The sequence below is a fragment of the Engystomops pustulosus genome, chromosome 3, assembly GCF_040894005.1.
Source record: "Engystomops pustulosus chromosome 3, aEngPut4.maternal, whole genome shotgun sequence".
NCBI classification, from domain to species: Eukaryota; Metazoa; Chordata; class Amphibia; order Anura; family Leptodactylidae; genus Engystomops; species Engystomops pustulosus.
The window spans coordinates 70,982,974-70,995,467 of NC_092413.1; the positions used below are offsets into that span (position 1 = coordinate 70,982,974).

The following is a 12,494-nucleotide window of genomic DNA, read 5'->3' on the forward strand; positions in this document are numbered from 1 at the left end:
AAATTTATTTTGAAATAATCTTACAATGTTTTTGACTATTTACATGTGAATGGAGGGCGGACGAGAGATGGGAGGAGCGTGTGAGCGGACGTCACGTCGGCTCTTCGCCCCACCCTCCTCTGGGACCACGCTGAAAACAATGCTCGCTCCTCTACAGGGAGCCCATTCCCGCTGATCTCTGCTCATATTCACCGATCATAGCGCCAACACTGGCGCAGGACCGGTAGCCAGGAGATGGGGGTCACAGCTTAGCGCATGTGAGTGGACCTTCCCAGGACATCACGGCTGCGCTTCACTGCAGGGCGGCATGGCAGCACGGTTCTGCTCTTCTCTTCTCCTTTTCTTGAAACGGTGTGGAGGGTTAGTGGCCCTCTGGATGTCAGCCTGAGACGCGGATCCTCTGGTGTTCGAGCGGCGCAAGGTGATGGTCGTTGGTGTCCGTGGAAAGATGATTGCGGGTATCTAAAATTTGCTGCATCTGATCTATAGGATCTCCTGATGTATCTCTTCGTTTCCAGGACTGGACTCCTCACAGCAGGTCGTGCAAATACGGGTTTGCAGTGTTTGTCTCTGCATATTGCTTTTCTGCCCTGCTTATTAATGGTATCTGTCTTGGCACAGTGAAATCTGTTTAACAGCCGCCCTGACTTCATCTTGCTATAACTACTAACTTTATCTACTCCTAAACTTGGATGTTGCATGCTTTATTAACCAGCTGTTATATGTTATTCGTTGGATAACCATTCATGCTGCATTTCATTCTATACTTTGTATTTTCTGCTAATAAGGTTTGGCGTGGTGATAGCCAGTGCCAGTAGGGGGTACCTGAATGTAGCATTTGCTGTCCAGCGTTTTGTTCTGCATCACTTTTTGCCACTTGGCCTCATCTTGCTAACTACTAACATTATTCATCCTTGAACTTGGACATTGTACTCTTTATTAAGCAGCCTCTATATGGGCACTCTGTGGATTAGCTAACTATATTGCATATGTTCTCTTCCCTATTTAAAGATAATAGTTCTTTGGCCAACAAGGTTAAGTTCAGTGATAATTTGTGTTCCCGGAAGAAAACTGCAAAAACATCTGAATGTTCTATTTGCTGTCCACCCCTGTTTTCTTTGGATTTATATATGGATAATTCATGTACAGCTTGGTTTTATATTGCTTTGCCTTGCCTGTCATTGTCTTGCTATAATTACTAACACTAAATAATTCCTGGATAAGGACTTTGTATTCTTAACTAACTAGCTAACCTAGCTACATTGCATATCTTTTTATCCCTAGTCAAGATAACAGTATCTCTGCCAATTAGGCTCGGCTCTGTTAATACCTAGCTTTGTTGTCTAGAATTGTTCTCCTGGATTTATACATAAGTAATGCATGTATTATTTTGCTCTGTATTGCCTTGCCTCGCCATATTTACTTGTCATCAATACCTTTGGGCGTAACTTTGTACCCATTAAGTTTGGGTTTAAGCTTAATTTTTTCTCGTTATTGTTAATCTTGAGTAAGCCATATGATTCCTATTGTTTACGCTTACCGAAAAGTATTGCTGTTTGATAACAACTGTTTTGATATAGTGCAGTGTGTTTTAGCAGCTTCCCTTTTAATTTAATTTTGTTAGAGGGGCAGGATTGCCCTAGGTATTTGTATCTGTGTCAGGCTCTACCCTCTGTCCTCACCTGCTGAAACATTCGCAACTATTTGGGTTATTCTGTACCAGGCTCTAAAGCCTTTTTGTGGCTTGCCCAGACGGGTAAAAGCGGGCAATATGAGCAGACCAGGAACACAGAAAAAGGGGTCAAATGTTACTCCTATCTCTTCCCTGTGTAAAACACCTAATAACAAAAAAATGGTTGAGAAAGTGAGAGAAAATGCCTTAAAAAAGATAAATATGTAATTTCCCCAAAATCAATAGGGAAATTAATGGGTTCTTCTGGGAAAGATCCAAACAGGGAGTATCCACCATTGGAGTTCCCTATTGAGAGGGCAATCCTGACATCCAAGGAGAACCCACAGGGGTCTACTCCTGATTTAGTTGTAGCTGGGCAAAATTTGGCCCATGCAAACCTTATAGACCAGGGGACAGTTAATGAGGAAGGGATGAATGTGACGGCAGGCGATATGAGAGGGTAACAGTCTCAGGAGGTGTTGACTGAGGGAGGAATGGCGACTACCTTAACTGAGATCTTAGAGGCCATCATTCAGAGTAATGGAGATATTAAAGCCCTGACTACTGAGGTTGGCAAGTAGAAAGAAGAGCTGGTGTTATTAAGAGCAAACGCTCACAAACATGGGGAACTGTTAGATACAGTAGAGATGAGAACTTTGGAGTTAGAGGACGGAATTAACAAACTGAGATGAAAATGGTTATATCAGGGTTTGAAGAACAGAAAAAGAAGCTTATTGATCTAGAGAATAGATCATGTAGGTCTAGTCTCAGATGCCTGGGCTTTTCCGGAAGGGACAGAGGTGGGTGACCCAATTAAATTTATGCAGGACTGGTTAAATGGGACCCTATGAGATGGATTTGCATCCTTCCCTTCATTTGTAGAGAGAGCTCATAGGGTCCCCAGTAAACCCCCTATCCCTGGTGGTAAGCCTTGCCCGATACTGATAAAACTTGTGGTATCCAAGGACAGGGATTTGATTCTAAGGAAGATGAGACAATTAGGAAAAGCTGAATTTGAAGGTCACTTAATTAAGATTTTTCCAGATTGTGCTACTGACACTCAAAAGAAAAGAAATAGTTTCTTTGAAGTTAAGAATAGGCTACGACAGAAGGAAAAGAAGAAGGTGAACTCCGGCAGACCAGAGGAGGGAATCGGCACATGCAGGATATCGGGCGCACAATCTTAGTGAAAGTTCGACGTACTGTGCGTTCAGAGATGCTCTTCTGCCTACCTTGGTTGTAACGGGTGGCGATTTGAGTCACTGTTGCTTTTCTATCAGCTCGAACCAGTCTGCTCATTCTCCTCTGACCTCTGGCATCAACAAGGCATTTCCGCCCACAGAACTGCCGCTCACTGGATGTTTTTTCTTTTTCGGACCATTCTCTGAAAATCCCAGTAGATCAGCAGTTTCTGAAATACTCTGACCAGCCCTTCTAGCACCAACAACCATGCCACGTTCAAAGGCACTCAAATCACCTTTCTTCCCCATACTGATGCCCGGTTTGAACTGCAGGTTATTGTCTTGACCATGTCTACATGCCTAAATGCACTGAGTTGCCGCCATGTGATTGGCTGATTAGAAATTAAGTGTTAACGAGCAGTTGGACAGGTGTACCTAATAAAGTGGCCGGTGAGTGTAGACAGGTTGTGCATCCAGATCAAAACTTTATGCCGGGCGGATCCATTCTGGACGATCTCCGCAGACTCTTCCTGAATATGCAGATTATGCCATCCAATCCCGGTCGGCGATCCCTGCTGTTCCTGGGCGCCTCAAGGGCCCCTGACACTTTGGAGTGGAATTTTCTATGGTACACTTTGGGTAGGATGGGATTTTGGGCAGAGATTCATCTCTGCTAATGCTGTACTCCGACCCCCACGGCTAGAGTCCTTATTAATGGGTCTGTCTCAAGATCCTTCAAACTGAGTAGAGGCTCCAGTCAGGGGTGCCCATTATCACCACTCCTCTTTGCGATTGCCATGGAACCTCTTGCATGTAAAATAAGACAAGATCAAAGTTATTGAAAGCTTGCTGGCTGATCTGGCGGGGTAAACAACCCTGGCTCAAGATGGAGGTTTTGAAGCAGTCTTACGAGAGGGGGGGATTTGGAATACCAGACTTGAGAGTATACTTTATTATATCCCAGGCAAAGTATATATCAGTTTGGGATAGGACCCCTCTTGCGATTGACTGCAATCTCCAATTTAAGTATCATGGGTATAATGTTATACTCTGCTCTAAAGTTTAAAAAGTGTTAAAACCGCGATACCGCGGTTTATAACACTAACAAAAGTAAGTGCCGGCACCAGCTCACCCTGAGCTGGTGCCCTGTACTTACAGCTTACACCGACCATTCTAAATGGTCGGTTTCCTTTAAGTAATTCTTTGACAATAGTGCCTTTAAGTCTTTCCAGCAACTACAAGAGGAATATGGGATACACTCCTCCGGCCATTATACATATTTACATTTTATACATTGGTGGAGGGCTATGGATAAGCCGCTGGTAACTCTGGAGGAGTTACACCCACCTTCTTGACTCCCACTTCTTGTTGGGTACTAAATCTAAAAGTAACCAGCTACTAAGATTCTGGCCTGTGAAAGATCATAACAACAATGTTAGGAAAATAATAAATAAATGGACTGGAGAGGTGGGTACCCATGATGAAGTCGTTTGGAAAAAGGTGCTCATTGCTTAGCACAACAATTTATTTTGAATCATATGTACTATACACCAAAATATTTATCAAGATTTGGATCAAGGATTTTTAGTTGCAATAGATGTGGCCTGGAGAAGGCAGATGATATACATATGTTGTGGTTTTGCCCTAGGATCCCGGATGTAGGCATCCCGGATACATTACAGACCTGTGTGCTGGGTATATTGGATGAGGGAATCTGCAAGGCAGTCAATCACTATGTGGTCAAAAAAAATTTATATGCAGCAAGAAGGGACCCGACAGATTGACGCTCACTTCTAGTGTTGCGTGAGGTTGGGCATTCAATGATGCAATGATGAATGATTGTAAATACACAACTTTTTGAACCTAAACAGACAGCTATAATAATGAATGTAAAATATAACAATATTTGTTAATGCAAAGAAAGTATGATATTAGGAAGGAAAGCTAGCTCCATTATGCTAATTATGTTTTATTTCAGTTTTTTCCTCCCATTTGTCTTGAGCCTTTACCTTGCATTGTCTACATTGTCAAACACAACTTAAGGTAACATAATATGGCTGGCATGAGAAGTTGCCTAGCAACAAGGATAGGCAGGGGATAACCTGCAACTAGGAATGGTTGCAAAGGGTTGTATGAACTTTGTAGAAAAATTAAAGTCTAAATGTTTATATGTGAATGTGTTTTTTTACTTATCATTTAAAGGAAATCAACCATTACTATACAGTGGTTTTGAGACGCTATTACTTACATACTGATGCTGCGCTGCAGATGACCAATCTATAAAGCTTAAGTACAGGAACGTTTTGATTGCATAGAAAAAGAGCTTTGAAATCGCTCGACACTGGAGCGCCTTGGGTGCTAACTATATGCATAATTATGCACAACTATCGCAGCTCCAGGGACGCTTCCTTCCATTTCCATGTAAGAGGCCAGCTGCAACCTGCAAGAGGCGTGCATAATGCGTTCCTGTAATTCAGGTTTATAGATTTGTCTTCTGCAGCACTGCATTATTATGTGAGCGATAGTGGCTTAAAACCACTATATAGCAGTGGTTGCTTTTCTTTAATTGTATTCCTAAGGACTCATGAACACGACCATTAACTTATACTTGTATTGTGCAAGGGCACAGTGCAGTGAGGCCTTTTCTGGTCTCGATTTCCGGTGCATCCGCTCACTACCTACGGACATTGGTGGGGGAAGCAGTGCCTCCATCACCAATGTCCACCTGCGTAAACACCCGAGAACAAGGCATATTTTAGCACACCTGTGTGTATGAGGCCTAACTGTAATCACACATCTAACACTGCATTTGTAAAATAGTGTTCTTGGCAAAGTCCCCAGACACACATATGTAATGTATATACATGTACAGGCAAAGACAAATTGTACAGTTATCAACCTTCAAATAGCTTTATTTTTTTCATTAAATGTTTTTATCTTCAATATGATTCTACTTGTCATCTGAATAGCTTCATCCCATCTGTTCTTCTCTGGGCTAGTGCAGGTTGACATATTTTCTGTGTACTGCAAAATGGTTTTCAAATACCTAGCATAGACAATAAACAGACAAACAAAAAAATTTAGTTTTTAAGAACTTTTGTAGAAACTCTGCATGCTTTTCTAACTTTCCACATCCTAATGGTACCAATTGCAGCTAACCTCTCTAAATCATTAACAAATGCATTAAATAGCACATTATTTGTCTGCAAACTTTTTGCATTACAAGTGTGAGGTTAACTGAGGATAGCACACTATTCAAAGGCTACCACCATCTCACCTGGATTTATTCCACCCGAGGTCGTTCCTGACGTAGAATTGAGTTAGGGACCAGTGGACCTGACACAGGCTATAGTTAATGCGGAGGGTCGTTGCGTTCCCACCCCAGACCCATGGACTCATGGAGATGGAATTAAAGGAAGGGGGGGGGGTTTATAAAGTACAACAGTGACAAAAAGTCTATCCACAGACCAGTCAGGGATACAAAATTTAGTCACTGTATAAAATCCACCAGAAATGGGTCAAGTCTGCAGCAACAAATCTGCAGGAATTGCTATGGTTATCCTGCTACATTCATTGTTTTGTTTTGCATTGTTTTGTAATCCGAAACGTTAGAGAGGTTGTCAACAATAGGGTGACTGTCTATAACTTCATTGCCAACTAACCTGCTGCATGCTTGACCCAAATCTCCCTGGGTTACTTTTGTATGAGTACAGGTAACCTAAAACTAGGAAAGGATCCACGAATACATACCAGTCTTATTATATTTACTCTCTTTGCAAGTTCCATTATTTGTATTCACAAATACAGTCATAAATTACTGCAGGTTATTGTAACCAAACCTCTAAAAAGTATTTTAATAACAAATAAATAGTGCTGGTAATAATAGTGAATATCTAATTTACTTCATTATAAAAATCAGTCTCTGTGGTTTGGTCTTTCAGAAACAGAAGAGCTCTCCAAGCTACAGTTTCTTGATTGTGTAATGAAAAATTATAAAATTTTCCAATATACTTTCTGTATCAATCTGTAAATGAGCCCTGCACCTGAGCATTGACAGTTTTTTCTACAAAGAAGTAAATAATAAAGTTTTTTTATAGAATGACAGCAAGCAAAGATCTAAATAACTGTGAATAATTAATGCAGAAAGCATATTGGGAAATTTTATAACTTTTTATTACACAAGCAATACCAAGTGTGGAAAGTGGACCACCCCTTTAATTCCCCATAGAATTAAACAGTTGCATAAACTGTGTAGTACAGGGAGTTATAATGTTTCTGAACCTCACAGTGTAGCGGTTTCCACAAAATCTATCACACATTCATGGCACATCTTGTGGTTATGACTTAAATGTCTTTCATGCTAAAATACCTTTAACATAAAATCTCATCCATTTTATGTTTTATTCCAGTAGTGGACTTGGCTTAAGAAAGCAAAAAACCCTAAAATATTCACTGTAGAAACAAAGGCTACATATAAAATAAATGACATATTTTTGATTTCCAGCTCCTTACTTTAAGTATTTTTGGTATTCCAAATGGGTTTTTTCAGATGTACATAGATGTATATTGTGCAAATCCATGATCACTATTGTAATTATTAGACGCAGAATTGTAGACAATGATCTAATGCTGTGAAAAACAGAAAAGGAAATAAAGAATCAAATCGACAGATGGAAAAACGATTTTGTTCCTAAATAAATTGAGTGTAGTAGATGACATGATCATGTAGTAGATGACATCTAGCTCACGAGAAGTCAGTCATAACAAATAAGTGAGGCAGTAAACATAAATTTCAGGAGAGTAAGAAAAATATTGGGTAAAAGGAAGCAAATCTAAGCACAGAGAAAAACATGAGTGGGAAATAAGACGAGAAGGGGAAAAAGAGGAAGGATGAGAGAAGAGAAAAAAATGATTGGGGTGGTGAGAAAAAGGGGATGGCTGAAATGGTGATTTAAATGCAGTATGAGAACACAGATCAAATTAGGTTTATGTTCACTGATGCCAATCTGATGTATAGAAAAGAAACCACAGCAGGGGAACATATTGAGGTGACAGAGCACCATATAACCATTTGAAAGCAAAAGGGTATCTAAAGGATTAAGGCATTAAAGGAAATTATTGTAATCCAGGACACCAGGTAAGATGTTACAATTGGGAACCATATTACAAGGAATCATCTGCCATTCCCTACTTTATTTGATCAACTAAGGAGTAAGCATGTCAAGTGGACTATATTACCTCTAAAACATCAAGCTAGTCAACAACTAGCAATAATTAAAAAAAAAAAAATCAATGCAGAGGCACTCGCTCACTACTACGCACTGGGCTTTGACAAATTCACCCCCCTGTGGAATAAACAAGTTCCACCGAAGCTTGGATGCCCCAAATTTATACTCCACCTTGCATACCTCACCACTGCTAAGGTCAGTAGGCCCCATCCTAGTTTCCAGGACCTATGTCCCAAATGTTCAGAGACTTCGGGTACCTTCTTCCATTTGTTGTGGTTTTGGGAGCAGGTTCGTAAATTTATAAATTTCACAGGATGGGAGTGGCAGTCCCTGAAAACCGTAAATCTTGCCTTCTCCTGGTGGACCCAGAGTTGTTCCAGTGTGCGGCAGACTGGACTTTCCTCACCAAAATGTTGTATTGTGGCAGGAAACTGGTGGCAAATTTTGGATGTCAGCCTACCCCTCGAACTTGCAAGACTGGATTAAGTCTGTCAATGTTACCTCCCCCCTTAAAAAAATGGGTGTTCATCCATAAGAAAAAAGAAAAGAAATTCCACGCTATATTGGATAGGTGGCTTTAATCTCCATTTACTGCCTCCCCTCAGATTCCTACTTAAGTATGTAGGTGAACCTTGGGGTGTTGATGTGCCACAGGCACACTCTCAAGTGTTGTATTTGTCTGCATTGAAGTTTTTGTCTGCATTGAAGTATTATGTCCTGGAACTTTATCCTCATTGGTATTGATGCACCAGCTGCCCAGACATATGTGTAGTCACAATTCCCATGTACTCTTACAATGGTTCTATTTTAAAGCATCATTTTTTATAATAGAACAGAGTGGGTATAACTTTGTAGCATTTGACAACCACGGCAATAACAAAATAGCAGCAAGAGAAAAAGGGTTTTCGGGCTGTGGCTTCTTTATACAATTATTTTGCTAGGAAATATAGTTATTTTCTAATTTAAAATTGTAACTTTTGTAATTGTGAGCATAAAAAAGGTTCTGCACCTCACTTCTATTTTGCGTGGGCAATTAAGATGAAAGTTATGATGTATACTTTCTACAAGTATGTTGCTGGGGATGTGAATCTACAAGGATGTTAGCAAGTGCTAGTTCATTTCAATACTGTATTGTCATAATTCAGAACAGGTTCTTATGGAAAAAATGTACATACCTACATAACAAGCGTTGATAGTTATGTCGTTGTCGAGATCGCAGTATTTTGTTTTGCCACTGCTCATATCTTAGTTCTGAGATGGAAATAATATTATTAGACACTTGATGACACTGAGTGCTAACTTTGTGTAAAACACTGACTGCCTCCAGGACCAATCGAGGACAATACAGGTTCGAAATATGTTTTCTGCAAAGATCCTTCGTAGAGAGAAACCACCTGATAATATGAAAAAAATGTGCATTAACATTAAGAGTGCTAGACTCCAGGGTTACACGGCTTCAAAGCATAACATTTAGAAATTGGAGGAGGCCCTTGGGCAACTTTTTGATTTTTCAGCTTACAAATAATTTTGTTTCTCCATCTTCTGACGCCAATAATCTTTTCATACTTCGGCGTACGGAGCTGTGCAAGGTGTCAGTTTTAGCGAGAACTGAAGTTTTTATTGCTACCAAGTGTCTTTTTGGATATTTGGGTGCCATTTTCCTTTTACGGGAATAATACTAATTATATTTTGATAGACCGGACATTTCAGGAAGCAGTGATACCAAACATGTTTATGATTTTACTTATTCCGTAGGTTTACTTTAACCGTAGGTTGTCTGATTGATCCTTTCATATACAGCCATACTACAGTACAGCAGTATATGTCGATTTTCCACATCATCTATCATCCTGATCTGCATAAACGAGACAACCTTGGGCCTTATGTTTTGTTTATATGGCAATTTTTTTAAATCTTTTAAGAAGGTTCTGTATCTTAATCTGTAGAGGTGATTGGGTGTTCAGCTGTTGAGTACTTTATAGGGTCGGTTTCAGGAACATCTTAGGGAACCTATCACCATGAACCTCATTTTCAGTAAAGGTAGGTTGCATTGCAAATAACCATTTGCATTACAATATAATTTTGTGTTATAACTTACCTTGCGTCCTGACAGAATTATTATTATTTTTTTTTTTTAAGTATTTATTTTTGCAATTTTTGGAAAAATTTTAACAATTACAATAAACAAAACCAAAGAACAGGATTGTCTGTTACATACTTTCTTCCCCACAATGCAGAATAATTGAATAACATCCGTGGTAACGAACAGGATCTTATTGCGTTCCAATATTAACTGAGGGATATAGCGCAATAAATGACAGCAGATAATGTAGCCAGACGTCTTGTTACGACAAAAATAACTGTTGACACATAGACAATCAGTCACACACACACATATCAGCACGCTCAGTCTCCTTCATTATGGTGAGAAGCTGATACCACATGTGATTATAAGGCTTTATGGGGAGTCGCGCACCATCTGGACCAGATGCGATCAAACTTCTGGGGACACTTCCTGTTGACATACAGGGACCGGTAGTGGGGAATGACACTGTTAATAAGTAGTATCCATCTTTTTAATGGAGGGGGCTCCTGGTCCTTCCAGGTCATCACCACCACTTTTCAGGCGTAGTATAAGACAAACCTAAAGAAAATTTTATCATAGTGGCCATTGACAACTTCATTTATAATGCCGAGGAGACACACAGAGGGAGACAGTAAGCGTGGGAAATCAAAGTGTAAATTTAGGAACTCCAGCACTTCGGACCAGAAGACATGAACCCTAGGGCAGGACCAGACACAATGCAGGAAGGATCCGACTTCAGCCTGACAGCGAAAGCAAAGATCATTGGGCATTGCTCCCATGCGGAATAGTCTAGCAGGGGTGAAGTATACTCGATGGAGGAATTTAGATTGGATCAGGAAGTCCCTCGCTCTCACTACAGATGTGAAGTAGGACAGTTCGACCTCCCTCCAGTCATCATCTGACAGGTCAGGGATATCCTGTCTCCAGCATTCACGGGCTCTATCAAACGGTCTGGACTTTTGCTCTTGTAGGAGGGCATAGCACTGAGTGAGTGGCTTAGGGAGGTCCGGGGTACTCATCAGAGTCTCCAGTTTGGAAAATTTCAGGCTGAAGGAGCCAAATTGGGCTTTGAATGCGTGTAGTGGAAGCTAGCCGTATTGGGTACAGTATGTCTCTCCCTTATCTCGTTAAAGCTGAGTAATTCTGCGTCCAGGGATAAGAGCTGACCTACAAATTTCACCCCCGCTGCCCCCCACATTGTCCAGCCTGGGAGGGAGAGGAAGTGAGAGAGCCACGGATTGAGCCACAATGGAGTCCTAGGCGAGAGTGGGGGAGGGCTGCCTGTTTCTACCAGGGACTGCGCCCTACGCCAGCACACCGCTACCGTACGTAGGGGAAGTGGGGTATCGGATGGGGACTTATACCTGTATAGCAGGTTTGTAAGGGCCTCGTGGGAACCTACCAGGGCACCAGCCAGTGCAGTAGCTGCATTACCCATGTCTATATCTATCCACCACTGGGCATATACTAGCTGGGAAGCCAGGTAATAAAGATACAGATCCGGGGCGGCCAGTCCACCCCTAGCCTTGGGAGCCTGAAGCAGCGCTAAACTGAAGCGTGGGACGCCCCCATGCCAGTAGAAGGATCTGAGAATGCCGTCTATGCGTTTAAACAGGCTCTTAGGAAGCAGTATAGGACAAGCATGGAAAAGGTATAGAAATTTGGGGAGGAAGATCATTTTGAATATGTTAATACGCCCGTATAGGGACAAGGGGAGAGTGGACCAGGCTTTTAAGCGCGATTCCGTTGCATTTATCAGGGGTGTAATGTTTAATTCCGTATATGCCTGAACCTTGCGTGACACCTGGACTCCTAGATATTTAAAAGTGGACACCACCTGGACTGGGACGGGGAGGGAGTGTACCCCTACATCTGATCCTGACAGAATTATCTGTGTAGTCCCAGGGATTGGGCTTTGGTTTGGATCCATTTCATAAAACAACATGTTACTTGTCTGTACTGCAGACTGTTCAGCTCTCAGTTCCCACCTTTGTGCCCCTGTACAACTCCTCCATCCTATCTTTAGTGGAAATTAGGTCTCAAGTGACACATTCCCTTTAAAGGACATCTACAGGAGATTGCCGAATTAGTACTTTTATCTCCTTTTTCTTAGCAGCGATGTAAATAAGAAGGTCTGAAGGGACACCATCCCTGCACCTCTAAACTGGTTAGTTTAATGAGGTCAACACGAGTCCCTTTTAAAGAAAATGTATCATCAAAGTCAAGCACGATAAACCAGGGACATTATTTAATAGATCCAGGCACTGTGACTGTAGTTATATTCTTATATATGTTATACCTAGCCTCCTTCCTTCTAAAATCAACTG

The 12,494-nt window shown here is 41.2% G+C and overlaps 1 protein-coding gene across 5 annotated transcripts in view; it reads right to left on the minus strand.

The window, feature by feature from the left end:
- Positions 1-5,744: 5,744 nt before the first annotated feature.
- ERMARD (ER membrane associated RNA degradation) overlaps positions 5,745-12,494 on the minus strand; it is a 69,089-nt gene continuing 62,339 nt past the window's right edge. For 4 of the 5 annotated variants that reach the window (XM_072141019.1, XM_072141020.1, XM_072141017.1 and 1 more), the window contains 3 exons: positions 9,257-9,475; positions 7,366-7,482; positions 5,745-5,899 (listed from right to left, as the gene is read on the minus strand). In XM_072141019.1, the coding sequence (XP_071997120.1) occupies positions 5,755-5,899; positions 7,366-7,482; positions 9,257-9,475 (481 nt within the window). In that variant the 3' untranslated portion in view covers positions 5,745-5,754. The remainder of the gene's footprint in view (positions 5,900-7,365; positions 7,483-9,256; positions 9,476-12,494) is intronic. The other variant, XM_072141018.1, reaches the window with a different exon arrangement.